Raw genomic sequence first — 24,137 nt, forward strand, 5'->3', positions numbered from 1 at the left:
TGCGCCCTGGAAGATTAAGTGGCCTCTCCTCTCCCAGCGTTTATAATGTTGGGAACAGCACGCATGGCCTTCTGGGATTTGTAGGCGACTAAAGGGCCACGGTCCAGCCAGCAGACAGGTAGGGACGCAGGCTCGAGACTACTAGCAATCCCAGGACGCATCGCGCCCCTTTGACGCCATTTTTGTAGTTCTTACATACAATTACAGAACTCCTTGCTCCGAAGCCACGTTTGTAGTTTTCAGGCCGCTGGGACTCTGCCGCAATGCATCTTGGGACCGTTGGGACTTCGGTGACCAGCAAGAGCTCTGAAGTGAGAAACGAAGGGATAAAGGTCTGTCTGTGAGTAGAGGGTTTGTGTTTACAGCCCTGTGGGCCGGGGAGATGGCGGGGCAGCCTCGGTGCCTCCAAGCCAGGAAGTCTGCGGGGCGGATCTGGAAGCGAAGCCATAAGGGGGCGGCACTTCCGCCAGAGACGCGCTGCTACCCGGAACGGTTTTCCCAGGTCAGCAATCTTCTTATTCAAGCAGTTATGAATTCATAATCCTGCTCACACATGGGGTGGGGGCGGGGAGGAAGGGAAGTAGGAGGGATTTTGGGGTTCCCCGCCTCTGTCCACTCCTGGACTTCCATCCATCCGCCTGGAGTCCCTGAGCGGCTCGTGCCTGGGGCAGAACCGCAGGCAGGGGGATGGCGGGACGAGATATTGATTGTTCTGGCGTCCTCTGCTGGCCTGCGGGTGCACGAGCAGGGAGGACCCTATAAATAATGTTTAGGGGGCTGGGGGTTGAGTAGGTAAGGTGCACTGGGCTTAGTTGTTAGGGTGCTGGGGACTCAGTACAGAAGGATCTGGCCACCTCAGCTGGTCTAAAGGCATATACGTACGTATGGGCAAAGAGAAAAAGTAAGAGATGTAGGAGGTAAGAGGAAAGGAAGGAAGGAAGGAAAGAAAGAAAAGGAAGAAATAAAGGAAAGAAAGGAAGGAAGGCAAGAAAGAAAGACAAATTCTCAGCTAATTGAAACTTGGGTACTATTTGCTGTTGATTTGCTGAATTTGAACCAACATACACAGGTAAATGTGCAGGTATTCTGTCGTCATTTAAGAAACTGAAGTTTTTCCACATGTTAAATAAATTATTTTCAACCAGAAGGAAGGTGTAGAACATGGCAAATCAACACATTTTATTTAGAGTCCGTGTCAACTAGGAATGACTTGAACTTTTTCAGAGAAAATGTCTCATATTCAAAGGCAAGAGCTATCCCTGCTTAATGAACTTTCTCTAGTCTCCTACACCCTCCCAGTATCCATGAGATTTGTACTTCCGTGAATTCTGGATTGACAGGGTTGATTGCTCACCTCCTGCTTTGCTATGTGAAAATCATGACCCATGCCCAATTTCTATAGAGATTAAACCAGAAGAAAATGATGTGGTGACCGTTTCTGAGCCCAGCTACTCCATATGGAATGCAGTGTATGCAGTGGCCCGTGCCCTCCATAAAACGCTGTTGAGCAAAATTGAAATGGGACCTAAAGAAGACAGAAACATGGACTGGCTTCTACCATGCCAGGTAAGCCTCACTCATAAGCAAGGGAAGCATCAGGATCTTATATTATTGGTAAGTAATTCACTGACGTCAAGCCAATAAAACGTTTTCATCTTATAGTTGAAAGTAGAAATTAAAATGGAAAAAGATTCTGTGAAAGTGTATGTGTATATATCTGTATCTTACATGATTTGGGGACTGAAAGCACTCAGAAGACATTACATTTGAATGTCTTTCAACAAATGTTTTCCTAGTATGAGATGAAATTCTCTAAGTTATATGTATACATAGTGTAAAAATATAGCAAGTTCAATAACAAATTTTTATGATTTCATGTAATATGTCCAATGCCATAAGACATAGAGTAGGGCATCATATCCAAAACAACCATTTCACCTAAAATACAATCTATATGACAAAAGACCATAAGAAGATCCTTTTGTGGACAATAAATAGCCTGTCCTAGAGTCAGCAGTAACTGAAAACTAATTGCTTTCACAGATTATTGAGTATTAGTAAGGTCAGATGAAGGTGAAATCAAAACTGTGCTCCCATCATTAAATTTTAGAACACAGACAGGGCTCATGAGCATGGGCCATATCTCAACGTGTTAGTGATAAGTGTAATGTGTGGGTTTTAAACCAACAAGATATAAACTAGGACCCGTTTACACTTGGAAATCAACTTCAAATAGGATATTAAGGTGATTGTTGAGCAAGCAAATTGAACTTTTCATTCAGTCAATGATAAGGAAATAAAAGATAAAATGTGAATGTTTGTATACTATATAATTTAGTATTATGGGAATCAGTAATATTTGACATTAATAATGACATAATCTATAATTGTGGCTTCCAGTCATAATGTATTCATTAAGTGACTATTTCTCTTGTACGGATAACTGAGTACCTGTATAGAAGTTCTTTATAACATGAGTTATTAATTAGTTAACAATATTAGGTTGTGTTATTAATTTTCAGAAGTTGATTTTTTGTAATCAAGATAAAGCTGCTGGTGTCTTAACACAAATATGGAAGTGTTTCTTCCTTTTCCCTAATGTGGAATACTTTGAGGAGTATTGCAATGAGTTCTTTGAGACTCTTGTAGAATTCATGCTGAATTTCTAGACCTAGGCTTTTCTTTTCTTTTTTTTTTTTTCTTTTAATTGAGAGGTTTTTAAATTACCATTTCTATCTTCGTTGTTATGTGTCTGTTTTAATAATTCATTTCATGTGATTTAATGTTGTTAGATTTTATACATCTAGAACTCTACCCATTTATTTTTTTGCATTTAAATGCTTAGTTGAATGAAGACTTTTTAAATATGAACCTGTGATTCTCTGCTTTCCTCAGTGTATGTTGTAGTGTCTGTTAGATCAGGACTGATGCAGTTGACATGGACTTAAAAGAGAACAGACAGGCATTTCCAAAAGCAGGATTTTTTACTCAGACAGAACACTCATATGGTAGTCTTTTGAGAGTGGAAGTGGAGATTCCATGCTGAAGTACCTGGGGATGGAGGTCTTAAGTAGCTTGATGGGGAGAAGGACACACCGTGGGGGTTCAGTGTATAAATTTCTGGCCTTAGTCCTGCCTTTCTGTAGGTGTGTGTGTTTATTTCTCGGTATTTGATTCAATTCCATTGATCCACAAGTCTGTTTCTCTGCCAGTACTATACCATTATTATTACTATTTCTCTATAGTATAGCTTTAGATCATGGATGGAGATAACTTCAGAAGTTCTTTATTGTACTTGGTTGTTTTAACTATTCTCTTTTAATTTTTTAATTTGATGTTGAGAATTGTACGTTCAATGTCTGTAAGGAATTGTGTTGTTGTTTTGATAGGATTTGCATTAATCTCTAGATTTCTTTTGGTAGGATGACCATTTTTGCTGTTATTCTTACTGATCCATAAGCATGGAAAATCTTTCCATCTTCTGATATTTTCTTCAATTTCTTTCTTCAGAGACTTAAATTTTTTTTTCATACAGATCTTTCCCTTGCTTGGTAAGAGTTAAACTGACATACTTTATGTTATTTGTGACTATTGGAAGGTTGTTGTTGCCCCAATTTCTTTCTCAGCTCTCTTGTCTTTTGTATACAGGAAGACTTCAGATTTTTTTGAGTTAATTTTATATCCAGCAATTTTGCTGAAGGTGTTCATCAGCTGTACAAGTTCTCTGGTAGAATCTGTGGCCCCACTAATGTATACTATCATATCATCTGTGAATAGTGATACTTTGACTTCTTCCTTTCTGATTTGTATCCCCTTGATCTCCTTTAGTTGTCTTACTGCTCTAGCTTGGACATGGTGGATGGTATCTTTAATGTGTTCTTAGATTTGCTTTGCGAGTATTTTATTGAGTATTTTTCTTCATAAGAGAGATAGATCTGCAGTTCTCTTTTTTGGTTGGGTCTTTGTATGGTTTAGGCATCAAGGTAACTGTGACCTCCTAAAATGAGTTTGGTAATGTTCCTTCTGTATCTATTTTGTGGAATAGTTTGAAGAGAATCGGAGTGAGCTCTTCTTTGAAGGTTTGGTAGAATTCTGAGCTGAAACCAAGTGGAAGGGAGACTTTTGATGACATTCTATTTCCTTGGGAGATATAGGACTATTCAATTTATTTACCTGATCTAGATTTAATTTTGGTGGATGGAATCTATCAAGAAAATTGTCCTTTTTATTTAGATTTTCAAATTGTGTGGTATACATACTTTTTTCTTTGTTTCTAATTCATTCATCTCAGCTCTGAGTTTGATTATTTCCAATCATCTACTCCTCTTGGGTGTGCCTGCTTCTTTTTTACCTAGGGCTTTTACGTGTGTCATTAAATTGCTTGTATGAGATGAACTACTCTCTGTAGACACTTAGTGCTATGAACTTTCCTTTTGGCAGTGCTTTCATTGTGTTCCACAAGTTTGGGTAAGTTGTGTCTTCATTTTCATTGAATTTTAGGAAGATTTTCAAATTGTGTGGCATACAGACTTTTGTAGTAAGACCTAATGATTATTTGGATTTCCTCAATATCTGTTGTTATGTCCCCTATTTCATTTCTGATTTTGCTGACTTGGATAGTTTGTCTCTGCCCTTTACTAAGTTTGGCTAAGGATTTGTCTATCTTGTTGATTTTTTCCAAGAACCAGTGCTTAGTCTCCTTGATTCATTGAATTGTTTTCTTCATTTCTTTTTTTAATTTAATTTATTTTTATTATTAATTTTATTTTATTAACTGTATCCCAGCTGTATCCCACTCCCTCATTCCCTCCCAATCCTACCCTCCCTCCTTCATCTCCTCCCTGCCCCTTTGCAAGTCCACTGATTGGGGAGGACCTCCTCCCCTTTCATCTGACCTTGTTTTATCAGGTATCTTCAGTCCTCCTCTGTGGCCTAGCAGGACTGCTCCTCCCTTGGGGGGTGGGGAAGTCAAAGAGTCTGCCATAGAGTTCCTGTCAGAAATAGGCCCTTTTCCCCTTACTATGGGAAACCAATTGGTTACTGAGCTACCACAGGCTACATCCGGGCAGAGGTTATAGGTTATATCCATACATGGTCCTTGGTGGGGTGTCAGTCTCAGAGAAGATCCCTGTGCCCAGGTATATTTGGTCCTTGTGGAGCTCCTATCCTTTCCACGTTATACTAACTCCCCTTCTGTCATATGGTGGCCGAAGGTTTAGTTATGAGTCTTAGTATCTGCTTTGATACACACCTAGGTAGAGTTTTTCAGAGGCCTTCTGCTGTAGGTTCCTGTCCTATGTCCAGTGTACATCCCATTTGTTTTCTAATGAGGATTGATCATCTTACCCCTGATTTCCTCGTTTTTGATTGCTGAGTGGTATTCCATTGTGTAAAAATATCACAATTTCTGTATCCATTCCTCTGTTGATGGACATCTGGGTTGTTTCCAGGTTCTGACTATTACAAATAAAGCTGCTACCAACATGATTGAGCAAATATCCTTGTTGTGTACTTGAGCAAGTTTTGGTTATATACCTAGCAGTGGTGTAGCTGGGTCTTGAGGAAGCACTATTCCTAATTGTCTGAGAAAGCGCCAGATTGACTTCCAAAGTGGTTGTACCATTTTACATTCCAAACCAGCAGTGGAGGAGGGTTCCCCTTTCTCCACAACCTCTCCAGCATGTGTTGTCACTTGAGTTTTTGATCTTAGCCATTTTGATGGGTGTAAGGTGAAATTGTTTTGAAGTGTAAGTTGTAAGGTGAAGTCATTTTGATTTGCATTTCCCTGATGGCTAAGGATGTTGAGCATCTCTTTAAGTATATCTCTGCCATTCTATATTCCTCTACAGAGAATTCTCTTAAGCTCCGTACCCCGTTTTTTAATTGGATTACTTGATTTATTGCTTCTTAACATCTTTAGTTCTTTATATATGCTGGATATCAGCCCTCTGTCAGATATAAGGTTGGTGAAGATCCTTTCCCAATCTGTAGGTAGTTATTTGGTTCTGATGACAGTGTCTATTGCTTTACAGAAGCTTTTCAGTTTCATGAGGTCCCATTTATTGATTGTTGCTCTTAGAGCCTGTGCTGTTGGTATTCTGTTCAGGAAGTTGTCGGCTGTAACATCAGTTCAAGGCTCTTCCCCACTTTTTCTTCTAACCGATTTAGAGTATCTGTTTTTTTGTTGAGGTCTTTGATCTACTTGGACTTTAATTTTGTGCAGGGCGATAAATATGGATCTATTCTCATTTTTCTACATGTAGATATCCACTTGGACCAGTGCTATTTGTTGAAGATTCTGTCTTTTTTTCCATTGAATGGTTTTGGCTTCTTTGTCAAAAATCAAGTATTCATAGGTGTGTTGGTTTATTTCTGGTTCTTCTATTCAGTTCCATTGATCCTCCTTTCTGTTTCTATGCCAATAGCGTGCTGTTTTTATTACTATTGTTCTGTAGTACAGCGTGAGATCGGGGATGGAGATACCTCAGGATGATCTATTGTTGTACAGGATCGTTTTGGAGATTCTGGGTTTTTTGTTTCTCCATATGAAGCTGAGAATCTTTCTTTCAAGGTCTGTAAAGAACTGAGTTGGTATTTTGATGGGAATTGCATTGAATCTGTAGATTGCTTTTTGGCAGTATGGCCATTTTAACAGTGTTAATCCTACCAATCCATGAGCACAGATCTTTCCATCTTCTGATATCTTCTTCAATTTCTTTCTTCAGAGACCTAAAGTCTTTTTTTTTAAACAGGTCTTTCACTTGCTTGATTAGAGTTACCCCAAGGTATTTTATGTTATTAGTGACTATTGTGAAGGGTGTTGTTTCCCTTATTTCATTCTCAGCCCTTTTGTCTTTTGTATACAGGAGGGTTTCTAATTTTTTTTTTTAGTTGGTTTTGTATCCTGCCACTTTGCTGAAGGTATTTATCAGCTGAAGGATTTCTCTGGTTAAATTTTTGGCATAGCTCATGTATACTATCATATCATCTGCAAATAGTGACACTTTGACCTCTTTCTGATTTGTATCCCCTTGATCTCCTTTAGTTTTCTTATTTCTTTAGGACATCAAGTACTATGTTGAAGAGATGTGGAGAGTGTGAGCAGCTTTGTCTTATCCCTGATTTCAGTAGGATTGATTTAAGTTTCTCTGTTGAGTTTGATGTTGGCTATAGGCTTGCTGTATATTGCCTTTACTATGTTAAAGTATGTGCTTTGAATCCCTGATCTCTCCAAAGACTTTAAACATGAATGGGTGTTGGACTTTGTCAAATGCTTTTTTGGCATCAAAAGAGATGATCATGTGGTTTTTCTCCTTCAGTTTGTTTATGTGGTGGATTACATTGATGGATTTCTGTATATTGAACCACCCTTGCATGCCTGGGATGAAGCCTACTTGGTCATGGTGGATGATATATTTGATGTGTTTGAGGATTTGGTTTGCAAGGATTTTATTGAGTATTTTTGTATCAATATTCATAGGAGAGACAGGTCTGAAGTTCTCTCTTTTTTGTTGGGTCTTTGTGTGGTTTAGGTATCAAGGTGACTGTGGCTTTATAGAATGATTTTGGTAATGTTCCTTCTGTTTGTATTTTATGCAATAGTTTGGAGAGAATTGGAATTAGCACTTCTTTGAAGGTCTGGTAGAATTCTGCACTGAATCCATCTGGCCCAGGGCTTTTTTTTTTTTTGAAGGGAGACTGTTGATGACGGCTTCTATTTCCTTGGGGATATAGTACTATTCATATACTGTTTACCTGATCTTGATTTAATTTTGGTAGATGGACTCTATCAAGAAAATTGTCCATTTCATTTAGATTTTCAAATTTTATGCCATATAGTCTTTTGTAATAAGACCTAATGATTGTTTGGATTTCCTCAGTGTCTGTTGTTAGGTCTTCCCTTTCAATTCTGATTTTTCATTTCTGAATTCCACTCTGAACAAATTGCTTATCCCTGATATGGCACAACATAAGTCAATAAATATAAAAACCACATAAATGACGTAAAAACAAAAATCACATGAACATCCCAATAGCTTAAACAAACAAAAAAAACCAAAAAAATCTTTGAAAAAATCCAAATGCCTTTATCATAAAAGTTTCAAAAGTTGTAAGGCTAGAGGCAACACCTCTCAACACAATAAAGGTATAGGAGAATTCGATACTACGATGGAGCAGCTGAGAGTGGCCATTGTCACAGTAAATTCTACCAGAGTGGACGCAGGACTAGCCACAGGATTATCAACATGGATTGCTGCAGCCATGAATCATCTGAAGGAATGGGCGGGCATGGGAGTGTTAGCAGGCCTTCTGGTGTTGGTCTCCTTGGTTTGCCTGTGGTATATATGCAAGATTAGAGTCTCACAACAGTGTGATGCAGCCATGATCATTCAGGCCTTTACAGCCATTGAAGCAGGACAGTCTCCCCAAGCATGGTTGGATACCATAAAAAACTAAAATGATACGCTCAGGATGCGAGGCTAAGCACTGCACTCAGGGTCAGCCGCTTTGGACCCAGAGAAGAGCATGTCTGATTGCATGCAGGTTGATGCCCCAGGCCCTGCCTCTGAGAAAAAGGTATCGGACTGCTCTGATGCTCTTTGGGTGGATGACACCTAAATGAACATCGGTACAAAGTCCCAATTTATTTCTAATATCAGAGATCAGACCTCTACTCTTGCCTGATGCGTCTAAAACAAAAAGGGGGAACTGTAGAGAGCTGCGGAATGCTATGCCTTAAAGATGGAGCTGGTTTCCGCCTTCCACCTTCCCGATGGTGAGTGTTCTCTGTCACGAACAACTCCACATTTGGCTAAGGCCGAGGATCTGGCTTGCTTCCATGTATGTGGACCTATCTGCATTGCCCCCGTGGCACGCCTGGGTTGGCTACCAAGAGGCTATTTAAGCTGTGGGCTGGCTTTCCCCGGGGTCTGAGGATTGTTCAATGTTCCTGAATAAACTGCATTGGAAAAAAAAAAAAAAAAGGTATAGGTGAGAAACCTGCATCCAAAATCATCACTAATGGAGAAAAGGTTTAGGCTAGTTTACTCAGATCAGAAGTTTGTCATCTATGCTCACCACCCCTACTCCTTTTCAATATTTTGCTCAAAGTGTTAGTTTAGGCAATTAAAAAAATGTAAAGGAATATAAATAGGGAAAGTAGAATTCAAACTATCATGTTGTAGGTGGTGTTTAATATTTACTAGTGATATATATTCTGGTAAAGCTTGCTGTTTATCCTAAACAGCTGTATACCCAAATTACCACACAGAGACTGGGCTTATTTAATTAACCTAGAACACAATGCTGGGCAATTGTTACTCCATCCTAAACCTCCAAACCCTCATACTTGCCTAACATTTAGATTTCCCACATTATACTTGCTTTTAGTTCCAAGATCTCTTTCCTGTTTCTTTCTCCTAGCTCTCCTCTCGCACCTCTCCTCCCACTCACCTCTGGCCCCTCCCCTCTTTCCTGTCCTCTGGCTCCTCCCATTGTACAACATTGTAGCTAGTTGTTTTATTTTGGCCTGTTTACAAGCAATTTACACAGTATGCTTACGGTAAGTATCACAATGCAATATCTAGATTGAAACCAGAGAGTAGGGGGAGAGAAAGCAGCATTTGATTGAACAAGGGTAAGGTGTATACATTTCAAAAGAACATTATACCAACACTATCACTCTTTGCAGATGATGTAATAATATGCATTACAGTTCCCCAAAATTCTATCACAAAAATTTATGAAATGATTAACAAGAATAGCTATGTGACAGTATACAGAACCAACTTAACAAGTCAATTTACTTTTGTATATACTAACATCAAACATTCAAAGGAGACATTGAACACACTCCCATTCAGAAATGTCTGAAGGAAAGTAAAATATCTAGTAATAAACAGATGAAAGAAAAAAAAAACCTACAATGAGAACTTCAAACACCTGAAGAAATCAAGAAAGACTAGAAAATGAGGAGACATCCCATGTTCCTGGATTGATAAAGATAAAATTTTGAAAATGACCATTCAACTAAAAGCTATTCAGAAATTAAATGCAAATGCAATAAAAAGCATAATCTCATTCTTCACAGATAGGAAAAAAACAAAAACAACCTCTGCCCAGTTCCCTCTCTTCATCCACTTCTGCTGTCTATTCTATTTTCTATTCTGAGTGACATTCTGGCACCCTCCTGTGGACCCTCCTTGTTATTTGACTTCTTTGCATGTGCAGATTGTAGTATGGTTATCCTGTACTATAGGTCTAATATCTGCTCATAAGTGAGTACATATTATATGTGTCTATCTGTGTCTGTGTTACTTCACTCAGGATGATTTTTTCTAGTTTGATCCCTTTGTCTGCAGTTTCCATGATTTCTTATTTTTAATAACTGATTAGTATTCCATTGTTTAAATGTACCAGAAGTAGTTTATCCATTCTTCTAGACTTGAGGGATATCTGGGTTGTTTCCAGTTTCTAGCTGTTATGAATAAAATAGCTATGAACATAGTAGAACAAATGTTCTTGTTCTGTAATGGAACATCTTTTGGATATATACCCTGGAGTGGTATAGCTGGGTCTGGAGGTAGAACTATTCCCAATTTTCTGAGAATGCACCAGATTGATTTTCAGAGAAGTTGTACAAGTTTGCATTCCCATCAGCAGTGGATGAATGTTCCCTTTTCTCCACATCATCACCAACATGTCTTATCACTTGAGTTTCTGATCTTAGCCATTCGAGTGGTGTAAAATGGAATCTTAGAGTCATTTTGGTTTCTGTTTGTCTGATGGCTAAGGACTTTTGATGATTTCCTTTAGTGCTTCTCAGCAATTCGGGATTCCACTGTGGTGAATTCTCAGTTTAGCTCTGAACCCCATTTTTGAATTGAGTTAGTTGATTTATTGGTGTTTAATTTCATAAGTTCTTTGTATATTTTGGATTTTACCACTCTGATGTAGGTTTGGTGTTGGTATTTTTCCAATCTGTTGGCTGCCATTTTGTTCTTTTGATAATGTCCTTTTGACTTACAGATGCTTTTCAGTTTCTTGAGATCCCATTTATTAATCATTGATCTCAGAGCCTGTGCTGATTTGTTCTATTGTCTCCTAAGTGAATGAGTTCCAGAATTCTCTACCTTGTCTTCTAAATGATTTAGAGTCTCTGGTTTTATGACAAGGTCTTTGATCCATGTGAACTTGAGTTTCTACATGGTGATACAAAGGGGTCTATTTGCATTTTTCTACAGGCAGACAGCTAGTTAGACCACAGCTATTTATTGATGATGCTGTCATTTTTCCATTGTATGGTTTTGTCTTTGTTGAAAGTAAAGTTCCAGTAGGAGTGTGGGTTTATTTCTGTGTCCTTATTCCAATTATACAGGATTGGTCTGCTCTCAAGGGTATTTTATTTTTCCATATAAAGTTTGTTTGCTCTTTCAAGGTCTGTTAAGAATTCTGTTGGGATGTTGGTGAGAAATGGATTGAATCTTTAGATTGCAATTCTTAAGAATGCTGTTTTAGTATGTTAATCCTACATATCCATGATTTTGGGAGATCTTCCCATCTTCTGATCTCTTCCTCAGTTTCTCTCTTTAAAGACTTGAAATTCTAGTCATAGAGATCTTTCATTTGGTTGGTTAGAGTTACTACAAAATATTTCATATTGTTTGTGGCTACTGTTTAGGGTGTTGTTTCCCAAATTTCATTCTCAGCACATTTTTCATTTGTATGCAGAAGGCCTAATGATCTTTTTAGTTAATTGTGTTCCCAGCCACTTTGTGGAAAGTATATATCAATTGTAGGAATTCTTTGGTAGAATTTCTTGGGTCATGGATGTATACTAATATATCATCTGCGAATAGTGATACTTTGACTTCTTCCTTTCCAATTTGTATCTCCTTAATCACCTTCAGTTGTGGTATTACTCTGGCTAGGACTTAAGTAGTATATTGAAGAGATAAGGAGAAGGTAGGCATTCTTGTTCTATACCTCATATGAGTGGAATTTAAGTTTCTCTCCAAGTAATTTCATGCTGGCTCGCAGCTTGCATTTTACTATGTTAAATATGTGCCTGATTCCTTGTATGCCTGAGTTCTCTAAGTCTGTTAAGATGAAGGGGTGTTGGACTTTGTGAAGGGCATTTTCTCATCTAATGAGATGATCATGTGATTTTGTTCTTTTAGTTTGTTTATATGGTGGATTACATTGATGGATTTTCATATGTTGAACCATCCTGGTATCCCTGAGATGAAGCCTATTTGTACATCATGTATAATCTTCTATGAGTTTTTGGATTTGGTTTGCGAGTATTTTATTGAGTATTTTTGTATCTATGTTCATAATTGAGATTAGTCTGAAATTCTTTATCTTTGTTAACACTTTGTTTGATTTGTGTATCAGGGTGACTGTGCCATTAGAATGAGGTTGGCAATGTCCCTTCTGTTTGTATTTTGTGGACTACTTTGATGAGTATTGGTATGAACTCTTGTTTGAAAATTGGGTGTGATTCTATTCTAAAATCACCTATCCCAGGGCGTGTGTGTGTTTGGCAGGCTTTTAATTACTGCTTCCATTTTCCAAGGTGCTATTGGTCATTTTTTTTATATTATTAATTTTGTTGGTTTTGTTTTTGAAGAAAAATTTTCTCTCTGTTGTCTTGTGTGTCCTGTAAGTAGGTATGTAAGTCAGGCAAGCCTCAGACTTAGAGATCCATCTGAATCTTAATCTAGAGTGCTCTCTTTGTAATTTTGTTTTGTTTTTATATTATTGGCTGATGACCTGAAATGTAGGTATTTGTACATACTATATCTGTTCTTCAATTGATCTTCATCCACATCTTGAATTTTGAGATTTAACAGACCATATTATATTTCTCATTTGGCAACTTCAGGTTCCTTAACCCATGCTATGGCTTCTCATTTAGGGCCACACCCATATACAGCCAGGAGCCTCCCATGACCTAGAAATTCACCCACCCTGATTTCTATTCTCTCTTTTCATTCCTTCCTTGCCTCTACTCTCCCCATACCTGATGTCCGTCCCCATTATCCTCCTCAATCCCTCTCCTGCCCTATTTCTTCCCTCCATTTAATTCAGATACCTATCTTATTTGATCTTCTGAGTGAGTTTCCTACATCCTTTGCTCTCCTTGACACTCTGGGTCTGTGGATTGTTCCGTGGTTATTTTACTTTATGGTTAATTTCCACTTATGAGTGAATAGGTACCATGTGGGTCTTTCAGGGTCTGGATTATCTCACTCAGAAAAATCTTTCCTAGTTCTATCCATTCTCTGGTTGATTGCATGAAGTCCTTGTTTTTAATAGCTAATTGGTATTCCACTGTATAACTATCACATTTTCTTTATCCATTCTTCAACAGGACATCTAGGTTGTTTCCAGTTTCTGTTTATTACAAATAAATCTGCTATGAACATAGTTGAGCAAGTGTCCTTGTGTTATGTTATGGTCCTTGTGTTGGGTATATTCCCCGGAGTAGTATAGCTATTCAGGTATATAAGTATTGATGTTACACTATTGTAAATTTTTTGAGAAATGTCTAGATGGACTTCCAAAGTGGTTGTTCAAGTATTCATTCTCAACAGCAAGGTGTGTTTTCCTTACTGCACATCCTCACCACCATGTGATATCCCTTGAGTTCATGATCTGAGCCATTCTGACAAATGTAAGCTTGAAATTCACAGTCCTTTTGATTTGCATTTCCTTGATGACTAAGGACACCAAACATTACTTTAAGTCCGTCTCAGCCATTAGCACTTCCTCTGTTGAGAGTTGTTTAGTTCTTTATGCCATGATTTAATTGAGTTATTTGGTTTGTTGGTGTCTAATTTCTTCAATTCTTTATTTTGGATATTATCCTTCAGTCAGAGATAGGGTTGGTGAAGGTCCTCTCCCAGTCTGTCTGCTATCATTTGTTCTATTGAGTTGTTTACCTTCCAGGTGTTTTTAATTTTCATCTGTCCCTTTGTTAATTGTTGATCTTCTTGCCTGAATTGTTGGTGTAGTTTTCACAGAGGTTTCTCTATCTTTTTTATTTGTTTGATTAATTTTTGTAGAATAGTCACATTCTTATATATCCCTGACTGTCCTGGAACTTATTGCATAGACCAGGCTAGCATCCACTGCTATGAAATACTCCTGCACCTGTCTCCTGAGTGTTTTTTGAATAAAAGGCTTGAGAAAATACACCCAGCTTGTCCATTGTTATTATCGTTAGGAATACTCATACTATATCTCTGATGTGGGCTCAGCACTGTTAATGTTTACTCTCTCTCTTTATGTCTGTGAATTTGCATTTCTCTTGCAAGGCTATATCCTCCTGAAAGGATGCAAATATTAGAGAGGTGAACCTCACTATTCACTTTCCTTCTAAAAAGAATTTGTGATTACATTAGAACCTGTGGGTCAGAAAATAAGTAGAAGAAACACTAGAATTCTGTGAAAATATTGTAAATGAAGTATACATTTCCAGTATACGTTGTCAGTTTCATGCTTTTTGTTGTACACATGTGTGAATATTTTAGAATGCATTGACCTACAATGATGTGCATGTGAACTTCACACAAGAAGAGTGGGCTTTGCTGGATCCTTCCCAGAGGAATCTCTACAAAGATGTGATGCTGGAGACCTACAGGAATCTCACTGCTATAGGTATAAGTGAATTTTCTTTACTTTTTAAAATAAGGCAAGAACTCTTTATTCATTATTGATGTGCTTCTGTAATTTCACTTGAGCATGAGGAAGATTAAAGTGAATGGTTCCTTGATTGACCATAGATCATGACCTAAATTTTGCCTTATTTCCAATAATAAATCATACATTTTCTGGTACTGTATTTTAGGCTACAATTGGGAAGATCATAATATTGAAGAGCATTGTCAAAGTTTTGGAAGACATGTAAGGTAATTTTCATGTGTAAGCTGATATGAATATGGTTCTGAGAAAGTGTTAATGTGTCTTAGAAATTTGAAAGAAAAGGGAAAGTGTAAATGGAATGCTTTAAGTATATTTATTGATGATTACTAACTTGTTACTAAACCATTTACCTCCATGTTATGTATTTGATGTGTGTTTGCAAGGCACTCCTCTAAGAATGCAAGGAAACCGTATCTTATGCAAGATCAACATTTAAATCATAGCCTCATTAGAGCTCTGAGGTAGAGCTGCAATTTGTTTAGTCTCCTACAACTCAGATATTGCTAAAGATATTCACAGTAAATAGTTGCTGAAAGTATGTAGAAAGCATTATACTAAAGTAGTCCATAGTAAAGCTGGGGTTACTCATATACTTGTAATGATGTTGCTAAGCTTTGTGAGAAGGACAGTTTTTTTAGAGTCAAGAATGTTGTTGTGGAAAAACCATAATCCCTATAGCACAAATCAAATGTGTAAATGCAACGTGAAACCATGTCTTTATTCTTCTTCTAATATAGATATCATATATCACAGTGAATACAAGTCATAGGTATATTGAAAGAAACAATATACCACTCAAAACAACTAAAATAAATAGTAGTCCCCATTATGAGTAGATGTTTAAATAGTGATATCTGTTATGCTTTATATGGGCTATTCAGAGATGCAAGCAGTACAAAAATGACACAGAGCCTTTTTTAATATTTTAAAGCTTAGGCAATTTAACTGGGTGGATTCTGAACCCTCTTGTTTCCTAGCACAAACCTAGCACGGCGTCCTGCTGCGTGGGCAGCACTACCTCTTTGTTCATGTTCATGTATATCTGTTAACCCCTCTGTCCTGCTGGTGAATCGCCTATCATTTGTTTTCTTCTTCCCAGCAACCCTCTCTCACTCAGAAGTTCTGCCCTCCATTTTGTGCCCTGCTATCAGTTGTCAGCTCTTTATTATTTCCAGTAGATATGTAAGGAAGGACAAATGTTTACAAAATATAGGGCAGGTGATGGGCCATAAAAAGAGCAATTCTGCAATCTGGTTAACTCTTAGCTCCCTTCTGGCTCAGCAGTCAGCATTCACATACACTGACACACTTTCACACAGTACACATCAACATCAATTAACTGGTTATTCAACTTCATTAGGAATTCTCACAAAATCATAATCCAGAAAATGTAGTTTTAGGGATATATAAATTCTTCTGTTTGTCAATTCTTTGCCAGTTTACCATGGTGCACAGTATAGAGAAATTTAATAACCCAGTCAGTGAGTTAAAACTCTGAGGTCTTGCAGTTTTCTACAAATATGTGGTAAAACATCTTATAGAAGAAAGTATAGTATAAATATGAGCCAGGTGACAAATATTTTTACCATCACAGGTATTTTCAAATATGCAAAACACCCCCTAGAGGAGAACACCATGAATGTAAAAATAATGATGAAAACCTAATATGAAATTCCTATTTATCTTTACACAAAATTGTAAATTTAAGTGACATGGACAAATAGATTTATCCGTCTAGTGAATGTGGTAAACCTTTCATATGTGCCAATTATCTTTGCAGGTATGAAAACAGTCATAGTGGAGACAAACCGCCTGAAGATACTCAATATGACAAATTCTGTACACATCACAGGAGTCCCCACACATATGAGAGTATGCATACTGGTGAGGATCCCTATGAATCAAACCAATATGGTAATGCTTTTGCACGTAACAGTGATCTCCTAAGACATAAAAGGACACATACAGGAGAGAAACCTTATGAATGTAACCAATGTGGTAACGCCTTTGCATGTAACAGTGATCTCCTAAAACATAACAGAAATCACACTGGAAAAAAACCCTATGAATGTAACCAGTGTGGTAAAGCCTTTCCACAGAGGTATACTCTCCTATTACATAACAGAACTCACACTGGAGAAAAACCTTATGAATGTAACCAGTGTAGTAAAGCTTTCACATGTAACAGTGATCTCCTAAGACATAACAGAACTCACACTGGAGAAAAACCCTATGAATGTAACCAGTGTGGTAAAGCCTTTGCATGTAACAGTGATCTCCTAAGACATAAAAGAACTCACACTGGAGAAAAACCCTATGAATGTAACCAGTGTGGGAAAGCTTTTGCATACAGCAATGCTCTTCTAATACATAAAAGAACTCACACGGGAGAGAAACGTTATAACTGTAACCAATGTGGTAAAGCCTTTGCACGGAGGTGTACTCTCAGAAGACATAACAGAACTCACACTCGAGAAAAACCCTATGAATGTAACCACTGTGGTAAAGCCTTTCCAGAGAGGCGTACTCTGCTATTACATAACAGAACTCACACTGGAGAAAAACCTTATGAATGTAACCAATGTGGTAAAGCCTTTGCGCAGAACATTCATCTCCTAAGACATAAAAGAACTCACACTGGAGAAAAACCTTATGAATGTAACCAATGTGGTAAAGCCTTTGCGCAGAACATTCATCTCCTAAGACATAAAAGAACTCACACTGCAGAAAAACCTTCTGAATGTAACGAATGTGGTAAAGCATTTGCAGATAACAGTACTCTTATAATACACAAAAGAACTCACACTGGAGAAAAACCCTATGAATGTAACCAGTGTAGTAAAGCCTATGCATATAACAGTCTTCTCCTAATACATAAAAGAACTCACACTGGAGAGAAACCTTATGAATGTAACCAATGTGGTAAAGCCTTTTCACAGAACAGTCATCTCCTAATACATAAAAGAACTCACACTGGAGAGAAACCTTATGAATGTAACCAGTGTAGTAAAGCCTTTGCACGTAACAGTCATCTCCTAAGACATAAAAGAGCTCACTGCAGAAAAACCTTATGAATATAGCCAATGTGGTAAAGCATTTGCAGATAACAATGTTCTCCTAATACATAAAAGAACTCACATTGGAGAGAAACCTATGATACCTACTCCCCCACACTCCAGTGAACCAGAAAGTTACAGAGATTCTGAGCTTGGAAATCATAACATATGTGCTATTTTACAACCTTTTTTTCAATCAGGGTTTAGGGATATAGGATTTGTTTATGTCGTTGAGGAAGTCACCTGATGTAAAATGTAGGTTTTAAAGTCCAAACAATCATATCTGTTTGTTCTTTTGTGGTTAGGAAAAGGTTTTATGTTTTCCTGAAGAGAATCTCTTCTCTTCACTTTGGGAAAGTCGCTATGTTAGGGGAACAAAAGACATGTTATGGAACAGTCATATTTTAGGAAACAAAAATGAAAGTTTGTCAGCTATTGGGAAATGTGCAGCTTTTCTAGGGACTATGAAATTAAATTTAGGTTCACCCTAAAATTTAGTGGAGGCTGGTATCTAAAAAGCAATACATAGGAATTAATTTTTTATCATGTTCCGAAATGCAAATTAATCTTGCTTGTTTTGCATGTCAAAGTCAACTTCAAGTTTATAAAGAACAGATAGTAGAGAGAAACCTTACACATGTAGTCAATGTGATAAAGCCTTTTCTTAATCTCCACATACATAGAAGAACACATAGTTCAGTAAGACCCTATGGATAAGCAATGTGGTAAATTCTTTTCATGGAGTTGTCTTTGAAATCAGAAGAAAAAGTCATGCTCCAGAGAAACCATATGAATGTAGTTAGTATGGTGAACTTTTACACTTCATGCTATCGTTATAGAAGAGTAAAAGCTTTGGTGTGTGAGCAACTTCTTAAAGCCTTTGCATATCACATTACTCTTTGAAAACCTGAAAGAACACATTCTCAAGAAAATCTGTTAGGATAAAAGATTTGTTAAGGTCTTTGACCAACTAAGTTGCATTAAATTACAGGAGATTATTTGGGAGGAAAATTGTAACAAGTGTCAACAATGTATTCATGCCTTATGACATTCCATCCTTCTTTTGTTTTCAATTAAAAGTTGACATGGAAAAAAGGCCGAGGAATTTAAACCATAAGGTAACCTTCTTAGATTTCTAAATTCTCTTCAGTTACATGAGAGAAATCATACAGTTTTAAAATTATGTGTGTGTATTATTGCTATTTCTGTAACAAAACACAATGTCTGTCAACTTCCAAATGTGTTGGTTTTGCCTTACGGTTCCAGTGGGATATGGGATCTCTATGAAATGGGAATCATAAATTTCATACATGGTGGCTAAAGTAGGAATCTTGGAACTCATGTCCTCAACCTGCAGCATGCAGCAGAGACTGGAAAATTACAGATGCTATGCAGTTGAAAACTATCAAGCCCACCCCAAGTTACATACTTCTCTAAGAGTGCTGCATTTTCTAAACATTCACAAATGATTCTACCAACTGAGGATTCATTTCTCTGACTTCAAAACTACATGTTTGATTTCTATTACATGAAGGAATTCATGATGAAAAACTCTGTAGATAAGCCTGTAGATATCTCAACACCTGAGTTATAGGAATGAATGCTTACACAAGAGTAAACATGTTAGTTTAAGAATTTGTTTTAATTTCCGTTATGTGATCTCAGTATGTCTTTTTGAGTTTATGTTCCTGTCCATTCTGGTTTCCATGAAGAACAGACCTTTTGATCTTCTTGTACCAGGAAGTATAGAACATTGTAAAAACCTGACCTAGGTCCTAGGAATGAACTTGACTTAACTGCCAAGCTATGTCTTTAATACTGTAAATATCTTAACTCCTTATATATCTTGAGATCAAAAAGTAGAAAAGAATTTATAGAAGAGAGCAACTCTATTTGTATATAAGATTTAGTAAATGTATTCAATTTCGAGAAAATAAACTTTAAAATTTATTTATTATAGCCTTGGAGGAAGTAAATGATTTACCATGTTCATTTAAATGTAATGGAGATCACCAACTGTGGTTGTGGTCAGTAATTTGAGACATTGGAGTAGGTATTGAAGTTTTCTGTATTTGTAGCAAATCCATTCACAGAAGTTTATTAGGTTGTTCTGATATTCATTCTGTGGTGGCTGTTCATATTCTAATGCATTTCCACTTCGTGATAGATATTTTTCTGCTGGAATGTATAGAATGGGATCTCCATCATCATCTATGTGGTCCACACATTGGTAGTGTGTGATCATAGTTTTCAAGGAAAGGTCTCTGAGAAAGCATGGTACTTTTTTTTTAATGTTTTCACAAATTCTTTAAGATGTTTGCTTTCAGCCTTGCTTGAATATCAGTAGTTAGTTAATGTTAAAATGTTCAATGGTATGTGTTTATGTATGTGTATATTGTTTGAAGTCCCATGTTTCTTTCTGTTCCCATATTTAGTATATGTCACATCTTGAAGAACTGCCTTCTAAGAGAATTATCTAGATATTAGATAATGTAACAGGAACGAGATTATTTTAAAAAAGCATTTTATGTGTCTGTAATGTAAGTAAGGGATCTTAGGTCATGGCAGATATATTAAGGGTGTGTGACACTTTCTGGGGTTTATCTTTGTCATTGTTATATGAACAATTAAGGTTACGTTGCCAGTTTTACATACCACAAACTTTCCCCCTGAGCTCAATGATACTCAAATTAACTTAGTTGAAACAGTATATCCGTACAATATTGTTGTCTGTTCAGATTATAAACAAATTGTCATCTGAGGATGGAAGAAAATGATGTGATTTGAATAATAAATGCTCTTAGCAAATGAAAATGATTTACTGATTTTGTGTTTTGAAATGTGTTACTTCATTAAGAGTAAATACTTGTTCTTAACACTTTCTCAGAACTACAAGTAAATGTCAGAGAATTGTCTCAGTGTGTAAAGTTACTTGTTGCTAAACTTGATGATTTGAGCTCAACCTCTGGGTAGCGTATATCACTCCTACATTTTTTTAATATTTGCATAATTCGGCTTCTGTATATGCAAACTCACACACTACTACATACATCTTTTTGTTTCAACCTAAATAAGGGCCACTGTAGTCACTGGCCAAAAGACTCTTTGGGTTCCATTTTGAGAACTCACATATGGGATGTAGATAATAAATAACAACAAGTTGTCCTCTCACTGGCACATATACACTGTAGCATAGGTGTGTACACACAAACACACTCAAACATTTTTAAGTGGATAATGTTAACAAAGCAAAGAACCCACTTACTGATGACAGAAATGATTTTCAGGTGTAAATAATTGTAGCATTTGAAGATTTATTATTGTTCATTAAAAGAAAAATGGTTCCTTTGTACAACTTATTTTATCATTCCGTTCCTTGATTCAAGGATAGGTCATTTTAAATACATATCTCCACTTGGCTCAGAAGTGCATCCCTGACGTCCTAGACCTGGGAGTCCATGCTAGGCTAATCTCTGAGCAATCTACTTTAGTGGAGTCATTTACTTAATTTTCAGGTAAGAAATTGTGGTCCAAAATAAAAGTTCCAAAGGCATTTCTGTCCATCATTCTTTGAAATTACATATATTTCAGCCTGACTTTGTGCAAAGAGTGCCCCTAAAGCTCTGATTTTACATTGTGATTACATTCAGAGTAGGATTTAATTTAGCATAGGTACTATTTAGCATGGCTCAGAGTAGGCAAACCCACATTTGGACATATTCATATTCCCTAAGTGAAATCCAGTGCTTGCTTTGTTGAAGAAAACCATTGCTTTGGAAAGGGCTCACATGCTCTTATTGCCTGCCCCAAGAAAAACCTCTTTCTCAGTTCTTCTGCATTGCCTAGTGTGATGGCTAGTCTAGGCAGTCATTTTGACTATATCTGGACCTACGGCAAACACAAAGAGTGGGGTACTGTGGGGAATTTTTCATACTCATAGCTTTTGAAATGGAAAAACCCTTCTTTAATCTGAGTTTTTTAAGGTGATAAGATCCACCTTTACTCTCATCCACAGCTGTGTCTTGTCTGATTATATCCTATTAATGTAAAGGACATTAAGAGTATTAGCTTTTTCTCTTTTTCTGCTTGCCCTACCTCTGGCTACCAAGTTCATTTTTTTTCTCTCATTAGAGCCTACTCCTTGGAATTCTGTTATATACTGAAGACCATCTGAGATATTCAGCTACCTGCACTGAATAACTATTTGCTTCTTCAACTTTCCATTGGTAGTCAGCCATTGTTCAGACTAGTTGGACTACAGCTTGTGAGATATTCGAATGAATAAACTTTCTATATACATAGAGATTTATTTTATGAGTTCTGTTCATCTATGGAACCTTGAAAGATATATATATATCTGTGTTTCTTTTTCCCTTCCTCACTGAGGAAGATGTACAGGCTAACAATAATGCACGTCAGTGTTTATCATCACTTTCTTGCTCTTCTGTTAAGTTTGTCTCATGCCTACCAGTTAAAAAGTAGCTGCAGTTTACCTGAACCCAACATAAAGACAAAAACTCAAACCCTTGTTTCCTAAACTCTCTTTCTGTTATTGTGAGTTTAGGAGAGTTTCCTAAACTCTCTTTCTGTAGATTGCTTTTGGTAAGATGGCCATTTTTACTATGTTAATCCTGCCAAGCCATGAGCATGGGAGATCTTTCCATCTTCTGATATCTTCTTCTAATTCTTTCTTCAGAGACTTGAAATTTTTTTCATACAAGTTGTTGACTTGCTTGGTTAGGGTTACACCAAGGTCCTTTATGTCATTTGTGGCTATTGTTAAGGTGTTGTTTCCTTAATTTCTTTCTCAGTCCTTTTGTCTTTTGTATACAGGAGGACTACTGATGTTTGTGAGTTAATTTTGTATCTGGCCACTTTGATGAAGGTGTTTATCAGCTGTAGGAGTTCCCTGGTAGAGTTTTTGGGGTCACTCATGCATACTATCATATCATCTGCAAATAGTGATAATTGGACTTATCTTTCCAATCTGTATCTCCTTGATCTCCGTCAACTGTCTTATTGCTCTAGCTAGGACTTCCAGCACTATGTTGAAGAGATAGGGAGAGAGGGGCAGCCTTGTCTTGTCCCTGATTTCAGTGGGATTGCTTTAAGTTTCTCTCCATTCAGTTTCATGTTGGCTATAAGTTTGCTATATATCTATGTTTAGATATGTGCCTTCTATCCCTGATCTCTCTGATCTTTAAACATGAAAGGATGTTGAATTTTGTCAAATGCTTTTTCAGCATCTAGTGAGATTATCATGTGTTTTTTTTTCCTTTCAGTTTGTTAATATGGTGGATCACATTGATGGATTTCCGTATATTGAACCACCCCTGCCTGCCTGGGATGAAGCCTACTTGGTCATAGTGGATGATATCTTTGATGTGTTCTTGTATTCGGTTTGCAAGTATTTTGTTGAATATTTTTGCATCAATGTTCATAAGGGAGATTGGCCTGAAATGCTCTTTCTTTGTTGGTTCTTTGTGAGGTTTAGGTACCAAGGTGACTGTTCCTTCATAGAATGAGTTTGGTAATGTTCCTTCTGTTTCTATTTTGTGGAATAGTTTGAAGAGAATTGGAGTTAGCTCTTCTTTGAAGGTCTGGTAGAATTCCGTGCTGAAACCATCGGGTCCTGGGCTTTTTTGGATGGGAGACTTTTAATGATCTCTTCTATTTCCTTGGGGGATAGAGGACTGTTTAATTGATTTACCTGGTCCTGATTCAGATTTGGTAAGTGGAATCAATTAAGAAAATTGTCCATTTTATTTAGATTTTCAAATTTTGTGGCATATAGACTTTTGAAGTAAGTCCTAATGATTGTTTGGATTTCCTCAGTGTCTGTAGTTATGTCCCCCTTTTCATTTCTGATTTTGTTGATTTGCATGGTGTCTCTCTGCCTTTTAGTTAGGTTGGATAAGTGTTTGTCGATCTTGTTGATTTTCTCAAAGAACCAGCTCTTGGTTTCATTGATTCTTTGAATTGTTTTATTTGTTTCCAATTGATTGATTTCAGCCCTGCATTTGATTATTTCCAGGTGTCTACTCCTCTTTGGTGTGTCTGCTTCTTCTTTTTCTAGGGTTTTTAAGTGAGCCATTAAGTTGCTTGAATGAGCTGTCTCGAATTTCTTCTTGAAGGCACTTAGTACTATGAACTTTCCTCTTAGCATTGCCTTCAGTGTGTCCCACAAGTTTGGGTATGTTGTGTCTTCATTTTCATTGAGTTCTAGGAAGACTTTAATTTCTTTCTTTATTTCTTCCCTGACCCAGCTGTCATTTAGTAGCAAATTGTTCAGTTTCCATGTGTGTGTAGGCTTTTTGCTATTTCTGTTGTTGTTGAGGTCCAGCTTTATTCCATTGTGATTAGGCAGGATAC

At 37.1% G+C, this 24,137-nt stretch overlaps 1 protein-coding gene across 1 annotated transcript; it reads left to right on the top strand.

Annotated features, from left to right (window-relative positions):
* Positions 1 to 367: 367 nt before the first annotated feature.
* LOC110541600 (zinc finger protein 431-like) lies at positions 368 to 20,582 on the top strand. Its single transcript, XM_021628321.2, has 5 exons — positions 368 to 502; positions 1,403 to 1,566; positions 14,538 to 14,664; positions 14,855 to 14,915; positions 16,490 to 20,582. The coding sequence occupies exons 2-5, from the start codon at positions 1,519 to 1,521 to the stop codon at positions 17,781 to 17,783; spliced, it is 1,530 nt and encodes a 509-aa protein (XP_021483996.1). The 5' UTR covers positions 368 to 502; positions 1,403 to 1,518; the 3' UTR covers positions 17,784 to 20,582.
* The last annotated feature ends 3,555 nt before the right edge of the window (positions 20,583 to 24,137 follow it).

Source organism: Meriones unguiculatus (assembly GCF_030254825.1).
Source record: "Meriones unguiculatus strain TT.TT164.6M chromosome 13 unlocalized genomic scaffold, Bangor_MerUng_6.1 Chr13_unordered_Scaffold_34, whole genome shotgun sequence".
Lineage (NCBI taxonomy): Eukaryota > Metazoa > Chordata > Mammalia > Rodentia > Muridae > Meriones > Meriones unguiculatus.